Consider the following 19172-nt stretch of genomic DNA (forward strand, 5'->3'; position numbering starts at 1 on the left):
CAGGGGGGCCCCCCACCAGTGGTTGCTGTCTAGTGATGGTCATGGGAGCAGGGGCCTCAACAAGGGGTTGCTGTCTAGTGGTGTTCATGGGAGCAGGGGGCTCCCCACCAGTTTTCTGGTGGGGGGGGGGGGGGCGACTATATTGTCTTGTGGTGGTCATAAAGTGCATGGATGTGCTTGTGATGAGTGCATGGAGGGGATATTAATAGGGTATTAAAAGTATCAACACAAGACAGAACACAAACAATGGGTATTGAATAGAAGTGTTTGTAGAAAGCCTATTGGTCCATATTTCTTGATGCTTCTATATTGGAGCAGAGTCTTGAGGTGGGTAGGATTCTACCCACCAAACCCACGCTCCAAACACCCTATATTCCTACATAGGGTGTTTGGAGCCTATTACAAACACCCTATTTTCGAAGCACAGATGTATGTTGGAACAGCCACAAAGACAATAAAACCACCACTTAGATGAAGCAGAACAGCGGAGCAGGCACCACATACTGTTTACTATCAGTACAGAAGTGAGGGTGGAGCAGCCGGTTGACCTCATCAACCTCCTCCTTCCCCAAATGAAAGGGGGGAGGTGGGGGGAGCGAGCTTATACAAGTTTTATGAATTCTCCAAAAGTTTGTTTACATTGTTGGGAGAGTTCTTTTGGTGATTTTGAGGCAATGGTATTTCCTTATAACCAGCAGTTGCCTCTTTTGTTTTGTACACTTTGTGAGTACATTCCCAGTGGTAACAGACATGATTAAAATTCATTGGCAATATTATCAGTGTCACTGCTCTTTATGCCTCTTTAGAGGAGGCCAGGTTCTGGTTCATGGTTCCCAGTAGGCCTAAAAAAACTGTGCAACTGATGGCACCTAGTAGTTTGACACTTTATCAGCATTGTAGCTTCAGGAAGCCACAAGGGCCTTCCCCCAGTAAAGAAGGAGATCCAATACTGTCACAATAATATATCATCCTAAGCAGTTGCTCAATGCTTCCCAGGACAATGCGTAGTGGTATGCCTCGAGAGTTGTTACAAAACTACATCCAACACTCACTCCCTCTCACTCACTGATTACATCACATCTTGTTCCCCTGAAACAGCTTATACTTGTTTATACTCGACGCTCTTCCACTCTCATTCTCGGTGACTATCCATGTTCATTTTGCCTTTCCTCTCCTCTCTTATTCAAAATTCACTAAAAACTCTCCCTTCATTATCATGCATTCATTTTCCATATACACACACCATCTCTGTACTTTCTTGAGTATAATATTACAATTTACCAATCATTTCACTCCACATCTTGATATGGCATTTTCATTCTTTATTCTAGTCATCTACTGAGCACCATTCTTCTCAAATTTATATTTCTACAACTTTAGCACTATTTTTCAACCTGGAAATATGTGATAGTGCACATAAGGTCATAATAGATTAGAAAAGCAGCCGAGAACGTACTGGAACAAATGGCAAGAATGTCAAGGGTTCAAGCGTATGAGAATTTTGAGAATGTGGTGGTCACAAGGGCTCTCCCCAAAAAAAAAAAAAAAAAAAAAAAAAAAAAAAAAAAAAAAAAAAAAAAAAAAATGCAATGCCATGTAAAATTATTGCATTGCTTGAAGTGTCAGACTTGAGTACTGAATTTTGATCAAGAAGTAACTTGATCTTATGTCCTGTCCACCATATAATATACGAGGGAACGTTAATCAATATACAGTACTGTATACATCAATATTGAAGACGGATGTAATTGAAGCTTTAAAACAAATTTGTAAGTACAGTACTGAACAATGTTCTAACCTTTGCTTTATGTCCAAATATATTTCCCAGTACAGGTAAGTTTTAGGAGAGCGGTGCATATTTGATATATTAACCATAAACCTATATGACTGAGGACACATTGGAACACTGACACAATTAAACAGGGTCCCTGCAGTACAATCGGCTTTGTTCTTAACGCACAATCGAGAATTCCAGGTTAAAATCCCGGGCAAGACAGAAATGGTTGGGTACATTTCCTTTTACCTAATGCATCTGTTCACCTAGCAGTGAGTAGTAACTCAAGAGTTAGTCAGCTTCTTGTAGGGTTGCATCCTGAGCGGGGTCAGTAATTCGACCTTGAGGAGGGGGGAGGGGGGCTCGATAAAAGCCAATATTTGTATGAATACACACTGCCTTCCTGCCCCTCAACAAAATGAATTATTATAATTATAACGTTGCAGCATCAACAACAACTCTACATTAAACTGTTTGGAAATATTTACAGATGGTTGGACTGGCACCAAGTGGTTTTCTTCTTTAGTTATGAGCTTACATTACATAAGTCTGGTATCATGAGCTAACACAAAAAGTCATGTTAGGATCTTACACTGCAAAAGTTCCATGGTGAACTTACACTGCAAAAGTTAAATGTGAGCTTACACTGTAAAAGTTCTATCTGAGCTTACACTGCAAAGGTTCCATGTGTGTTTACACTGTAAGTCATGCGATGAGAACTTACAACACAAGAGCTACAAGAATCCAGTGTTGAGACTACACAGCACGAAACCCAGCATTGTACTTACACGACACGAAACCCAGCATTGTACTTAAACGACACGAAACCCAGCATTGTACTTACACGACACGAAACCCAGCATTGTACTTACACGACACGAAACCCAGCATTGTACTTACACGACACGAAACCCAGCATTGTACTTACACGACATGAAACCCAGCATTGTACTTACACGACACGAAACCCAGCATTGTACTTACACAACATGAAACCCAGCATTGTACGTACAATATACAGAATACAGCATTGAGAGCATAAAATACTGTACACAGGTCACAAAAACTTTAATTAGCAAGCTTAATGCAATCAAAAACAGCATTATAGGTTTATAAAAGTCAGACTTGTACAATGTGTAATATATTAGATGTAAACTTGAGTGTGTTTCAGAGTTCACCATGTAAAACATAGTGCAGCAAGCACACCACACAGTAAACCCATATACTGCACTCTTACTCGCAACATCACACTCATATTTCTCTGTACAATGATTATGATAAGACAGCTATTGAGTATAACGACATCGAGAAGAACGGAAATGTTGAACACAGTATTTTTATCATTTGAGCAAGTTCGAATGAGTATGATTACATCTTACCATTTGAACATGTTCGAGTATGATTATTTTATTGACAATACAATCAACAAGCATGATCTTACCTGTATTTATACATCAGAAATCCAAAACTCATGATAGCAATTAAACATTAAAAAAATTACAAGCATTATAAAGTAGTAGATTTTCACATAAGGGGCAAATTATCACTGCGTGATTTACGCTTGTAGTGAAATCGCCCTAAAAAATTGTGTAATTCGAGGGTGTTTCATGCACTACAAGTTGACAAATTTTTCTGCCATAATATACACTTGAGATTATATTTTTGATTAATGACTATTCCCAAATACATTTTTCTTTTATTTTATGCACTTCTTGGATTACATTCTTACACAATAGCTAAGAAATAATGACAATTTGTCAATGCAAGACAATGAAACACACAGTAATGAACAGTGAATAAGATGGTTCTTTATTTATAGGCAAAATATTCTTTTCCACTATGACTTCAAATGCTATATTTTCTCTAAGTTCTACTCAAGGCTCTCAACTGTTCCCATATAAACATAAGAATATTCACTAGTTAACCTTTACACTTGAGATTTTTCTTAGGTGTGTTTGCACCTGCTAATCATGCATCGAGGTCCACAGATATGATAAGAGCCTAACAGGGTCAGGAATCTGTACACCAATTGATTGATAGTTGAGAGGTGGGATCGAAGAGCTAAAGCTCAACCTCCACAAGCACAATTAGGTGAGTACAGCCCATACACAATATACTAAAAACAATATAAAACAGTGTAAAATCTCTATCCATCTGAATGTTTTGACTTCTTAACAACTTCACTAAATATTATCAAGCAGCAAACCCCCAGATAATGTTATATACATGGATTGTTAACATTTTAAATAAGTAGACCAATAGCCATAAATGTACAGATATTACTCAAATATATAATTATAAAAAGAAAGCACTAAGACGGTACGTTTACATAGCAAATAGAATTAGTAAAAGCCACCAAGAAGTCACTAGTCATTGTGAACTATATAAAAAAAAAAAAAAAAAAAAAAAAAAAAAAAAAAAAAAAAAAAGAGGACATGCTGACATGAAATGTATCCTTGGTAGTGAAAGTAGAGGTAATGTGTATAGAATTATATTGGATAGTGTATTAGTGAGGTACTTCTACCATTACACTGAGTAGAGTGAGAGGTGACGTAAATCTGCTATTAAATAGGGTAGAATGAGAGGCGAGATAAATCTACCATTACACTGGGGTAGATTGGGAAGTGATATGAAGCTACCATTAAACTGAGTAGTGAGAGGCGAGGTAAATCTGCCAATAAATTGGGTAGAATGAGAGATGAGACATATCTACCATTACCCACAATAAAGTTTCCTGTATTATCTACCTGGATAATATCTGGACACTGAAGAATTAAACTAATTGAATTTTTTTAATTTTAATTGGAAAAATATGCAAATGCACAATTCATTACCATCTTGCACAATACATGGTTACCATTGCTTGGATACACATAGGTACATTCTAATTCACTACATCAATGACAACCAAATCAAATTAAGCTAAACACGATAATTTCTTTACAACTTTTACTACCAAGTAACATAAAGAACTGTCTGAACTGTATAAAGAACTTCAGTTTGTATATAACTTTTTCCAGGGCAACTTCAACAAATTTCTAAGTCTTGTATCCTTGTTGACAATATGTACAGCTAACTTGGATACATGATCCTCACAGCACCACAGTACACATCTCTCCACACAATGTAAACTAAGAGTGGTGCAGAGGCAGCACGCTCTCCCCGAGCCCAACCAGCAATATCCGCCGGTCTCAAGCACTGGGTAAGGATGGATGCTTTGGCAATGATCTGCAGCTCTTCACCCTTCATCATTTTATAATTGACTACCTGGTTTTAAACCAGTCTAAAGATTTTATTCCAGGGAACAGCTAGTAAGGTAAAGCTTAAGGCAAACAGTGGAATGGGAGAGCCTGAAGCCTGCTAACAATTAACACAGGTCATCTGCTTCTCTACTGCCTTCTTACAAAAAAAAAAAAATAAAAATAAAAAAAGTATTCTACGTGACTCTGCCTTTGCACCTTATGACTAGTCTTTACATGTACCTATCCCCATCCATCTCCTTAACTTCTCAAATTGCTTATCAATTAATAAACTATTTCAATCTCACTAATACCTGGCGTCATGCTCTAAATATATGACAACTTACATTAACAGTTCTGTTACCAATATGCAGAAAACACAGCCTTGCAGTGTGTATGAAAACTCCCAAACACACTCAAACACAAACACAACCAAAACTCTTAGTACATGCATAATCACACACAACCACATAACCATCATGCACACACACAATCACACATACACATAATTCACTCAATAACTCACTCACAACCTCTTACACAAGAAGATATTTAATCCTTTGAGGAAAAATGCGTCTTTTTTTTTTTTTCCTGCAAGTTTCAAAACGTTCTAAATATAGTAATAATCAAAAGAAGGGGCTAAGTCCATTTCTAAGAATATTAATATTCTTTCCACTCAAACACTTAAGATAGACAACAAACTACCATTTATTTATTTGCAGGACAAATATCAGAAAAGTGCTAAATATGGCTATATATACTTTTTTTTAATAGTAACCCAGTTTCCCACATTAGTCAGTGTTTCTGAAGCAACGTATCTTGGACCCTGCTACCTTGAGTCATCATATTAGACCTGCAGATAAAATATATAGCAAAGCTAACTAATGAATTTGTGGCAAGAGGTGCAAGACTATCTGGTGGTGATGCATCCAGCTCACAGTGCACAGACCATTCACCTCAATATGAGTTTGGCAGTCTGGCAGGGCAACAACTGGGTGCTTTTTAAGCATTACCTAATGGACACCACGTGTGTTTTTTCCTTAGCCCCGGACACAGAGAGCATCCTCAACATTGTAAAGTGCCGCGTGTCAAACACTACCATTTGGTTATTCACTAGATAAATACAGTAATTAGGAATATGATAAACTGCTGTGTATCACATTGTCTATACTGCTCAATGTACAAAATCATTGCATATTTCTAATTATTTCCACAGTGCGACATGTACTTGAAGGTTTCATGTTTCATGTTCATTTCAGCCAGGTTAAGCACCACTGTGTCGCAAAAAACTAAATAGGTGACCACGTGAACTTAGCCTTAGCCTCGACTACACAAACCTCAAAAAGCCAATTTAAGGATTAGTGTCCCCAATGCTAATGCTAAACTCTCATTCTGAAATGTATCTTCTTGGTTGAGTTTGACAAGAACTAAAACAGTTCCTGTTTAGGAAGGTGTGACTGAAGACTGCAGAGTGGGAGCAGGATGGAGAGAGGGTTGCTGAGAGTGGGGGGGTGGGGGGAGGACGGAGAGGCGGCATCGGAAAGAAGGGGAAAACAGAAGGACGGAGAGGGGGCTGCAGAGAGTAGGGAGGAGAATGGGCAGGGTAGAGAGTGTGAGGGGAAGAATAGGGAGGGGTACAGATAGTGAGGAGAGGAGGGTAGCTAGAGGATAGGGAGGATAGAGTGGGATAATAACCGGAGTAGGAGCAGGATGGGTTAGAGAAAGTGACCAGTGGGCAAGAGGGTGAGGAGTGTGGCAGTAGACAATTAACAAGACAGCAGCAGAGAACTCTGTGTAAATAATGCCAGACTCGTTAAACTAATGCAATAGCCTTAATAATTACCACTCACACACTGCACATTCAAACATTCAGCAAAGTAAAACAAATACCACAATAAATAATAAAATGTATACAATGCAGGTATACTATGGACCCTATCATTCATTAAAAAAAAACTAAAAGGAAGCCATTTTATAGTTGCATGCCACTTCAGGTCAGCTACGCACGTATACGCGAGTACCTCAATTCCCACAAACCTTAGGCAAGTGAGCGGAGAGAAGAACGAGCAGCAGGTTGCTGGTGAAGTCTGTAAACAGTGTTTCCTTGATACCTAGACCCAGCGTGTGACCCTAGCCCTGCTGCTGACCAGGTGTGACCCCAGCCCTGCTGCTGACCAGGTGTGACCCCAGCCCTGCTGCTGACCAGGTGTGACCCCAGCCCTGCTGGTGACCAGGTGTGACCCCCAGCCCTGCTGGTGACCAAGTGTGACCCCAGCCCTGCTGGTGACCAGGTGTGACCCCAGCCCTGCTGGTGACCAGGTGTGACCCCAGCCCTGCTGGTGACCAGGTGTGACCCCAGTCCTGCTGCTGACCAGGTGTGACCCCAGCCCTGCTGGTGGCCAGGTGTGACCCCAGCCCTGCTGGTGACCAGGTGTGACCCCAGCCTTGCTGGTGACCAGGTGTGACCCCAGCCCTGCTGGTGACCAGGTGTGACCCCAGCCCTGCTGGTGACCAGGTGTGACCCCAGCCCTGCTGGTGACCAGGTGTGACCCCAGCCCTGCTGGTGACCAGGTGTGACCCCAGCCCTGCTGGTGACCAGGTGTGACCCCAGCCCTGCTGGTGACCAGGTGTGACCCCAGCCCTGCTGGTGACCAGGGAAACATTGTCTGGCTGCTGACAATGAGCAGGAGCTCACTTCTTGTTACTAGTCACTCATCTAGTAACTAATAGAACTAGAGAAATAGCTAGACACAACTAGTAACTAGACAAGTATCTGGTCACAACTAGTAACTAGACAAGTATCTGGTCACAACTAGCAACTAGACAAGTATCTGGTCACAACTAGCAACTAGACAAGTATCTGGTCACAACTAGTAACTAGACAAGTATCTGGTCACAACTAGTAACTAGACAAGTATCTGGTCACAACTAGTAACTAGACAAGTATCTGGTCACAACTAGCAACTAGACAAGTATCTGGTCACAACTAGCAACTAGACAAGTATCTGGTCACAACTAGTAACTAGACAAGTATCTGGTCACAACTAGTAACTAGACATGTATCTGGTCACAACTAGTAACTAGACAAGTATCTGGTCACAACTAGTAACTAGACAAGTATCTGGTCACAACTAGTAACTAGACAAGTATCTGGTCACAACTAGTAACTAGACAAGTATCTGGTCACAACTAGTAACTAGACAAGTATCTGGTCACAACTAGTAACTAGACAAGTATCTGGTCACAACTAGTAACTAGACAAGTATCTGGTCACAACTAGTAACTAGACAAGTATCTGGTCACAACTAGTAACTAGACAAGTATCTGGTCACAACTAGTAACTAGACAAGTATCTGGTCACAACTAGTAACTAGACAAGTATCTGGTCACAACTAGTAACTAGACAAGTATCTAGTCACAACTAGTAACTAGACAAGTATCTAGTCACAACTAGTAACTAGACAAGTATCTGGTCACAACTAGTAACTAGACAAGTATCTGGTCACAACTAGCAACTAGACAAGTATCTGGTCACAACTAGCAACTAGACAAGTATCTGGTCACAACTAGTAACTAGACAAGTATCTGGTCACAACTAGTAACTAGACAAGTATCTGGTCACAACTAGTAACAGCTGACAGTCATATAGTCACTGCTAGTAGACATTGACATTAATATGGTCACTGATGATGACAACAACCCATATCACTTGTGGAGTGTTGATAATCGTTGTGAGCCAGTGGGTACTGTTGACACCAGCAGACACCGGTTACTGCTGTGCACCACTAGCAGACAGCTGGTTACTGCAGTGTAACCAGCAGACACTAGTTTGTGTCACTGGTTACTGCTGTAACCAGACACTGGTTACTGCTGTGCACCACCAGCAGACAGCTGGTTACTGCTGTGCACCACCAGCAGACAGCTGGTTACTGCTGTGCACCACCAGCAGACAGCTGGTTACTGCTGTGCACCACCAGCAGACAGCTGGTTACTGCTGTGTACCATCAGCAGACACCGGTTACTGCTGTGCACCACCAGCAGACACTGGTTACTGCTGTGTACCATCAGCAGACACCGGTTACTGCTGTGCACCACCAGCAGACACCGGTTACTGCTGTGGACCACCAGCAGACACTGGTTACTGCTGTGGACCACCAGCAGACACTGGTTACTGCTGTGGACCACCAGCAGACACTGGTTACTGCTGTGGACCACCAGCAGACACTGGTTACTGCTGTGGACCACCAGCAGACACTGGTTACTGCTGTGGACCACCAGCAGACACTGGTTACTGCTGTGGACCACCAGCAGACACCGGTTACTACTGTGGATCACCAGCAGACACCGGTTACTACTGTGGATCACCAGCAGACATGTGGTTACTGTTGTGGACCTCAAGCAAGCACCCGGTTACTGCTGTGGACCACCTGCTGTATCTATTTAATGTACAGCATTATAGTGCTGTACATTAAATAGATACAGAAGACATGTGGTTACTGTTGTGGACCACCAGCAAGCACCCGGTTACTGCTGTGGACCACCTGCTGTATCTATTTAATGTACAGCATTATAGTGCTGTACATTAAATAGATACAGAAGACATGTGGTTACTGTTGTGGACCACCAGCAAGCACCCGGTTACTGCTGTGGACCACCAGAAGACATGTGGTTACTGCTGTGGACCACCAGAAGACATGTGGTTACTGTTGTGGACCACCAGCAAGCACCCGGTTACTGTTGTGGACCACCAGCAAGCACCCGGTTACTGTTGTGGACCACCAGCAAGCACCCGGTTACTGTTGTGGACCACCAGCAAGCACCCGGTTACTGCTGTGGACCACCAGAAGATATGTGGTTACTGTTGTGGACCACCAGCAAGCACCCGGTTACTGTTGTGGACCACCAGCAAGCACCCGGTTACTGTTGTGGACCACCAGCAAGCACCCGGTTACTGTTGTGGACCACCAGCAAGCACCCGGTTACTGTTGTGGACCACCAGCAAGCACCCGGTTACTGTTGTGGACCACCAGCAAGCACCCGGTTACTGTTGTGGACCACCAGCAAGCACCCGGTTACTGCTGTGGACCACCAGAAGATATGTGGTTACTGTTGTGGACCACCAGCAAGCACCCGGTTACTGCTGTGGACCACCAGAAGACATGTGGTTACTGTTGTGGACCACCAGCAAGCACCCGGTTACTGCTGTGGACCACCAGAAGATATGTGGTTACTGTTGTGGACCACCAGCAAGCACCCGGTTACTGCTGTGGACCACCAGAAGACATGTGGTTACTGTTGTGGACCACCAGCAAGCACCCGGTTACTGTTGTGGACCACCAGCAAGCACCCGGTTACTGCTGTGGACCACCAGCAAGCACCCGGTTACTGTTGTGGACCACCAGCAAGCACCCGGTTACTGCTGTGGACCACCAGCAAGCACCCGGTTACTGCTGTGGACCACCAGAAAGCACCCGGTTACTGCTGTGGACCACCAGCAAGCACCCGGTTACTGCTGTGGACCACCAGAAGACATGTGGTTACTGCTGTGGACCACCAGAAGACATGTGGTTACTGTTGTGGACCACCAGCAAGCACCCGGTTACTGCTGTGGACCACCAGCAAGCACCCGGTTACTGCTGTGGACCACCAGAAGACATGTGGTTACTGCTGTGGACCACCAGAAGACATGTGGTTACTGTTGTGGACCACCAGCAAGCACCCGGTTACTGCTGTGGACCACCAGCAAGCACCCGGTTACTGCTGTGGACCACCAGAAGACATGTGGTTACTGCTGTGGACCACCAGAAGACATGTGGTTACTGTTGTGGACCACCAGCAAGCACCCGGTTACTGTTATGAACCACAGGCAGGTACCCAGTTACTGTTCTGAATCACGGATAAACAACTGGTAACTGCCGAGCACCACCAGAGGGCACTTGGTCACTTCCGAGGTTCACTCACAAGTATCTGATCATTCCTAAGGGCCACCAGTAGGCCTCAAGCTACTAACAAGGAACACAAAGAGGCATCTGGTTATGGCAGAGGACTAGCAAAAGTCATATAATCCCTCCAGGGAAGCAATAACAATCATTTGATCTTTGCACAGCTAGCAGAACACCAGTGACCATTACATGATGACTGCAGGACTCCAGCATCCACTGTGGCTTACTCAAAGCCACCGTGGATGGCTTACTTAAAGCTCCTGGTGGCTTCCTTAGTGTTAAGCAATATACACCAGCCAAAGAAAAGGTAGTATAAATAGCACAATATACAGATATATGTAATATAATTTAATCCTCCTCATTATAGTGCTGTACATTAAATAGATACAGAGTGTGACACATTATCACATCAGAGGAGGTCTGTACATCTGGAACACAATACTATAAAAATATACTGATAAAAGGACTGTATTCATTTAACTATTTGGCATATACACCTGCCCATCAGCTGAGCCTCATCACTGAAGGATATCCTACATCAAGTGGGATTCATCCCTGAACCTGGCAGATAGGCAACTAAGAAAACATGGTGAGACGTGGCAGAAATCTGTTAACCCAAGGGGCAACGTACACACCCAATGAGGCGGTACAGTTTGAACAATACCCCTCAAAGATGTATAATAAATTAAAACAAGGTGAGTGATTGAGCCCAAGTGATGTGAGGTAATCAGTTGAAGAGGACCGATTCTGGATCTTCACTTTCCAGGAACTTGATGTGACGCAAAACGTCCTTCTTTGTGATGATTCCCAACAACCGACTGCAAGACAAAACAGTACTCGTTTCAGTTAATAACACGTGCTTTACCACCACCAACAACAAATAATCTCTCCCAGCTGTTTGTAAATTAAAATAAATTAGCTAATATGCCTTCATCATAGATAACAAGATCATGTCATCTATAATGATGATGGCATATCAGTCAATTTATTTTACTTTACAAACAGCTGTGAGGAATAACTGCTATGCCATCATCATACAAACGCCAGAAATATCAACACCAAAAAACCAGCATTGAATGTAATGAAACGCCATTTTCTGGGTGAGACCTGGAGGCTCCCCGGAGCCTACTAGGTTGATATGCTAATGTCAGACTTTGGTATCAGTCATGTGTATGGAGTTCTGTGGGCCTACTGGGGACCACGAGCCAGAACCTGGCCCCCTCAGAGAGGCATGGGGAGCAATGGCCTACAGAAACCCCCATGTGGTTGGAAGCATTCTATGTCTGCCATCGACCGAGTCAGGTACCCAGAAATGTAAGCATCCCAAAACAAACTCCTATTCTGGTGAAATTATTGCTACCAAAAGCTGAACAATTGGATAGAACTCCCCTAAAAGAAACGAGCAAACGAGAATGACATCACATGTCGCCGTGCCGCTGTCTGCGCAGCTCCAAAGGGGAAGCCCCAGACCACTCACGCAGGCTATCCACCCTTCAGTTCTGAGGCTGGATGTCAAAACACGCAAAAAAAAAACACTGACCGGAGGGAGGGATGCGGGGAACCTCCAGGTCTCACCCAGAAAATGGCGTTTCATTACATTCAACTTTGGTTTTCTGGGGGAGCCCCTTCGGTTCCTCGGAGCTAACTACACACTGAGGAAAAACATAAGGACTTACTCGGGAGGCGGTCGCTGCTCACACCTCAACTCGAAGGCGAGACAACTAGCTACAACCGCCGACCCAAAGCGACACAGGCCCGACAAGGCCCAGGAACGGACACTATACTGTATATCAAGCAGCCAGGAGCCTGTCCGACTGCCCAAATCCCCGCGCCCGAATGTCAGACCAGGACATGCCGCTAAGACGACAGCAAGAGCAGCGAATGTACGAACGTCATGGGTCACAGGGATAGACCGCAGGCTGACTACCCTGAAGAACCCTGCGGACGACCTGGGAGACCCGCACCCGCGAACAGGGAAGGGAACCGGATCAACCCAAAGCGCGTCCTAGGACACATAAGCCATGGTGCGCAAAGAACGGCGGAGTGCCACAACCAGACACAAAACATGATGCACCCCCGGCCTAACCAAACAACAACAACCCAAAGACCCCTCTGGAAAGCAGCAGTCTCATTCTATGCCAGAAAAGAAGGAGATGGCTGCAAACAAAGCCAATGCCATGATCATAGGAGCAGAAACCCCTGTGCCGGAGGAGGGCATGAAGCTTCCCGACCCGACCCCCAGAGGCCAATGCCAACAGAAAAGGAGCCTTTGAGAAACAAACCTGAACCGAAGGGACCACAACAAACCGAGGAGAAAAAAAGAGAGAGTACTCTATCCAATGACCAGGACGGCTCAGGTGGCATATGAGCAGGCCGGAGGTGAAACAATGCACAAGACAGCTTGCGAAACGGTGCAGAAGGCACAGCAACACCAAAAGCAAGCGGAAGCGGCTCTGCCAGCGCCACACAATACGAGGCGACAGTATGTGGCATGATGACGGCCCCGAACCTCTACAAGAGAAGGACAAGACCAAGCCAACAAAATGCAGCTACCAAAGAAGGGACGGAAGGAAAAGGAAGGACCGCCAAAAAACCCCACACCACCGCCAAGAAGAAGCACGCAGGTGGGACACCAGTAATCGGAGACTACGGCTCCAATGTGTGACGCTAGAGAAGGGACACCGCGAAACCCTGAAAATGTCAACAGGCATGGGAAGCTAGGAAACCAGGAACCCAAACCTGGCAATAGGAGAACCAAAAGGCACAAACAAAACACACAATGTGTAAGATAAAAACACAAGAAAAAAGACCAGAAGAACAGCACCAGCGGCTAGGGACAAGAGTGTAGAAAGAAGATGCGGAACGAAGAAGACAGGTAGCAAACGGGAACAAAAAGCATGCCAACAACATAGAGTTGATGGTCATGTCCCAACACAAGACTAAACTGAAAAAGGTGCAAAGGTATGCCACCAGACTAGTACCTGAACCGAGGGGTACGAGTTATGAGTAGAGACTACGGGAAAGAAACCTCACATCACTGGGAGACAGAAGAGCGAGAGGGGACATGATCACCACATTCAAGATTCTCAGAGGAATCAATAGGGCAGAGAAAGACAAAGAAATCCAAGGGGCACACACACCATGGGACACAGACGGAAAGGAGTGCGCAAAGCCATAGAGACATCAGAAAGAAGTATTTCAGTGTCAGTAAGAGACAAAAGGAATGCAAGAGGAAGTGATCCGGTGGAGGCCGACTCCACACACAGCATTAAGCGTATAATGGTTAGAGCCCAGTAGGCTCAGGAACCAGTAGTAGAATGACAGGTGAGAGGTGGGACCAAAAAGCCCGAGCTCAAGCCCTGCAATCACAACTAGGTAAGGACAACGAGGCCACGTCACTCACCTGACATTTTCGTGGCCTCGGTACAGAGGCCACGAAGATGTCAGGTGAGTGACAGGTGAGAGGCAGGACTAAAGAGCCAAAGCTCAACTAGGTGAGGACAGGGAACCCAACGTATATGGAAGGGCTAAGCCAGGCACTGCAAGACAGGCAAGGAAGAACTGACCCAGAGAAAACCACGAAAAACAGGGCCGTGACCCCCCCCCCCCTTGTAACAAATAACACAGATGAACAAGGAAGGCCCCAGGAAGAAGCACGCAAGGGCCAAACAAAATGCCACAACCAGTCCCCAACACACATCCACAGTATGAAAACTGCAGCAAAATGTCACCACACAACATCTTGACACAGTAACATTTACCTCATAACATCCACCCCCACCATTGCACCATTACAAAAGAAAGACACGGGACCGAAAACCGAGAAGAAGCACGGAAGAGAACCAACAAGCCCATGAAAGGACTGGAGGGAAGCCAGACCGGAAGACGACAGATGTTCCAATAATACGGGAAGAAGTAAAAACCTTCTCGGATCTTCGAAAACACACAGAAGCAAGCACTAAGCACGAAGGCACAGAAAGATATAGTCGCACCCGAGACCAAAAGTCATGTAGAACCCCGAGAAGAGGGGAACAAGACAGAAAAGTCCCGTCCAAAGGTAGATGGGTGAAGAAACAGAAAAGAGAACCCACCACCAGTACGGAACGACAGACCCAAGGAACAAGGAACCGAACCCAGGGAAGGGCCGACGCCCAACAACTCGTACGGAGAGGGGGGGAAGAAAAACCCCACTCCTCGTAATCGCAAGCCCCGCTTAGAGGGTAGAAAACTCTGGCAGGGTCCAATGGGACCCAAGACCCCAGGACCAACAAGCCCATGAAAGGCCAGGGAACCCACACGGCAGGCCCCGGGGACGAGCCGTCCCCCCAAAGCCCCAGCCTCACAAGAAAAATCCAGGGCAGTTGGAAAAGTACTAAGGAAGGCAGTCCACTGGCAGACTCATACAACACGGCTGGAGGACCAGGCTTGAATGCCTCCTTCGCTCCCCCAGAAGGGGAAAATCCTCGACGACTTTCAAGACCATCAAAGCTCCTGCCCGACCCTGAACCCGCAAACGGTAAGGATCTGGATGCAGGGAGGAAGGAGGGAACCAGACTAGACCACAACAGGGAAAAGACAAGGGGGCACTGAAGGAAACAAAACTGAAGCGATCAACACCCCTAAGCTCAGTCACACCAACCAAAACAGGGCAGCCTCGGGGCTTCCGGGGAGCAAACAACCTTGCGCGTTGCCACCACTGAAACTCAACGTGCAATGCCCGTGCTACCTGCACCTGCAAAGTCAGCATAAAACTGGGTAATCAAGCCAAAAACAAGCAACAAAACTCGCAAGGCACCGGGTCGAAGGTGCCACTGACCCCACAGACAGCAGACGGGGGTAAAAACAGTAAGAGTCACCCTGAGACAAGGGGACAGAACAACCCCTGAATTCGCACAGAGCGAGGGGGGGGACGCCAGGGTCACATCCATAGGACCCGCGCGTCCCTGTGGGAATTCCCAGGGTCCTGAGACAGAACTCACGCTCAGGGAAACCCAGGCAGGGTACTGCTAATCGGAGCCCAAATCTACCAAACAACCTAGACTAGGTTGGTAGACTAGGTTGAAGTCTAGGTTTGGCTAGGTTGAAGACCTAGCAGGGGAAATCACTGGAAGAAGGAAGAGTACACAGGGGCCAAGAACCAAGGCAGATCCCCCACCAGGCAGGCAAACAAAAAGAAAGAGAAAACTCCACAAGAGGACAACGTACTCAGGCAGAACAGAGCCGGCCATTATGATTGGTGAAATAAGCTGCGCAGTACCCTGCACCCCTACCAGTGCAAACTGCCCCTTACCCGAAGGCGAACAAAGGAGACAGAACACCCTAGCACAAAGGGTGGCCGAAAACCAAGCAGTAAATGGCCCAGCAGAGGCAGAACCCAAGGAACTTGTGGAAGGTGGCCCCAAGCCCCAAGGGAAGTACTTATAGGGCACCTAGGGAACGAAACCCTAGGCGCATGCAGCCCGAGTACTGGAGAATCACTCCCGGCTTCTGAACCACCTAGAAGACAGTCACCACACACTAGGTACAGTGCTGAAATAACCACCGGAGCCAGAGCACATGACCTCAGCCTTAAAATTGAAGGGTGGATAGCCGGCACAAGAGGTCTGGGGCTCCCCCTTCCCGGGGAGGGGAGAGCTGCACAGACAGCGGTGCGGCAACGTGTGATGTCATGCTCGCTTGCTCGTTTCTTTTAGGGGAGTTCTATCCATTTGTTCAGCTTTTGGTAGCAATATTTTCACCAAAATAGGGGTTTGTTTTGGGATGCTTACCTTTCTGGGTGCCTGACCCGGTCGATGGCAAACATAGAATGCTTCCAACCACACGGGGGGGTTTCTATAGGCCATTGCTCCCCATGCCTCTCTGAGGGGGTCAGGTTCTGGTTCGTGGTCCCCGGTAGGCCCACAGAACTCCACACACATGACTGATGCCAAAGTCTGACATTAGCATATCAGCCTAGTAAGCTCCAGGGAGCCGAAGGGGCTCCCCCCAGAAATAGCATTACAACCAACATTGGTCTGAAAACAATGACATCTAAGATTCCTAAAACCTTTCTGCTCAACGTTAATGTACATGTTTATGTGGTTAATGTTTATGTGGTTAATGTACATTAGCCACATAAAAAAGAACCCCCATCAGATGATATAAATGTCATAACTTACAAACTAGCCAATGTTCAGTCCAGATATATAATCTACACACCATAACAAATCTAAGCAGTATCTGAACCATTTTCAGAACCTAAATGCACTTGAGCATTATCCATATCAATGGAGATAATAGGAAGCATTCTTGGTGGTAGTGTGTGGTGAAGGACTTGATGTACTGACTTGCCCCTGACACCAAGGCCATAATATAATCAAGAACAGTGTAGGTGACAGGAGGGCTCCCTCACCTCATTGTTTACATTTAACTCCATGTCTTCTGCCTTCCAACACACCTTTTCCTCTTCATATCCTGGTTCAGTTATGGAAATTTCTGACAAGATTTATATGTTTAGTCTTCACGACTCTCCATAGTTGATGCTTTAGTTCAATAAGGGAAATTTACTACATTTATTTTATAAAACTGTCAAAAAACACAAAGGTCAGGAATAATTTTATACGTTGTAATATTCGCTACAACCCAATTGATAAATTGTAGCAAAGCAAAATTGCATGCAAGGTAGAGTATTGGTTGCCAGAGTAGGTTTCTATTTTTTTTGTTCTGTTTCAAGTCATGTATTCGGTAACTCCTCTTTGTTTAAAAAGATATAATTATTGGAGACACCTTACTGTTTTTCTTTCCGTCCACCATAATGCAATAATATTCTGCAAGGTTCTGTACATTAACCATCTCCGTCAAATTTCTTTGTAAACTGAAATTGATAAGCAACATTGAATACCAAATCTTCCTATCCCTTAGGTGGCTTAGGCCTTAGGCCGGGCATTACACATGTAGGCATAGGTCTCTTTACCCTTTTATGAGAATCTTCACTAAAACCTGCACCATGACTGAGACTTTAGGAACTTCCAAGTTTTATGGTCCCAATTTTATACATTAAAAAAACAAAAAAAAACAATTAAAAATATTGCATAACTACACTTCAACACATGTGAGAAAGCAGAAAGTAAAATGATACAAAAATGACTTACCCATTGTGTGTGACAAGAGTTTGCCTCAACCCCAGCTTTCTAAACATGTCCACCACTGTCTCCATTGGAGTTTGATCAGTGATCGTAATAGGAGCAAGATCCAAGATTTTGCGGAGGCGGAGAGGAGGAGGACCCATCCACGGCGATGGGACAGATGCTGTGAATAACACCACTGACTCTCCCACTATGCCTTCTGTGTTCTTTTTGGCTTGATCTGTAACCGTAACCAATTAAATAACATGAAAAAACCAGCGTTGAATGTAATGAAACGCCATTTTCTGGGCGAGTCCCGGAGGCTCCCAGGAGCTTACCAGGCTGATATGCTAATGTCAGACTTTGGCATCAGTTATGTGTACGGAGTTCTTATGGGCCTACCGGGGACCATGAGCCAGAACCTGGCCCCCTCTAGAAAGGCAAGGGGAGCAATGGCCTATAGAAACCCCCGTGTGGTTGGAAGCATTCTATGTCTGCCATCGACCGGGTTAGGCACCCAGAAAGGTAAGCATCCCAAAACAAACCCCTGTTCTGGTGAAAATTGCAACCAAAAACCGAACGAGTGGATAGAACACCCCAAACAAAAACAAGCAAACTAGTATGACGTCACCCGTCATCGTGCCGCTGTCTACGCAGCTCCCCCCTTCCCGGGAGGGGAAAGGGGTAGCCCCAGACCTACCACGCCGGCGATCCACACCCCAGTTCTGAGACTGGATGTCAAAACACGCGAAAAAACGCCAACCAGAGGGAGGGAGGGAATCCGGGGAGCCTCCGGGACTCACCCAGAAAATGGCGTTTCATTACAATCAACGCTGGTTTTCTGGGCGGGAGGCCCCTATGGCTCCCCAGAGCTAACTACCCACAGAGGAAAAGAATAGGGACTGACCCGGGAGGCGGTCGCTGCACACTACTCAACCTGAAGTCGAGACAACAGGCCGCATCCACCGACCAAAGCGACACAAGCCCGACTGGGCCCAGGAACGTGTACAAGTTAACGAGCAGCCAAGGACCCTGTTCGACCGCCAAATTCCCCGTGCCCAAACGTTCTCCCAGGACACAGTACCAAAGATGGCGGCAAGAGCCGCGAACTTGC

The 19172-nt window shown here is 45.4% G+C and overlaps 1 protein-coding gene across 22 annotated transcripts in view; it reads right to left on the reverse strand.

Annotated features, from left to right (window-relative positions):
• Positions 1–3458: 3458 nt before the first annotated feature.
• The window catches only part of ClC-c (chloride channel protein 3), a 165057-nt gene continuing 149343 nt past the window's right edge, over positions 3459–19172 (reverse strand). For 21 of the 22 annotated variants that reach the window (XM_069337220.1, XM_069337218.1, XM_069337213.1 and 18 more), the window contains 2 exons: positions 18086–18299; positions 3459–11773 (listed from right to left, as the gene is read on the reverse strand). In XM_069337220.1, the coding sequence (XP_069193321.1) occupies positions 11683–11773; positions 18086–18299 (305 nt within the window). In that variant the 3' untranslated portion in view covers positions 3459–11682. The remainder of the gene's footprint in view (positions 11774–18085; positions 18300–19172) is intronic. The other variant, XR_011230662.1, reaches the window with a different exon arrangement.

This window comes from Procambarus clarkii, chromosome 37 (genome assembly GCF_040958095.1).
Source record: "Procambarus clarkii isolate CNS0578487 chromosome 37, FALCON_Pclarkii_2.0, whole genome shotgun sequence".
Lineage (NCBI taxonomy): Eukaryota > Metazoa > Arthropoda > Malacostraca > Decapoda > Cambaridae > Procambarus > Procambarus clarkii.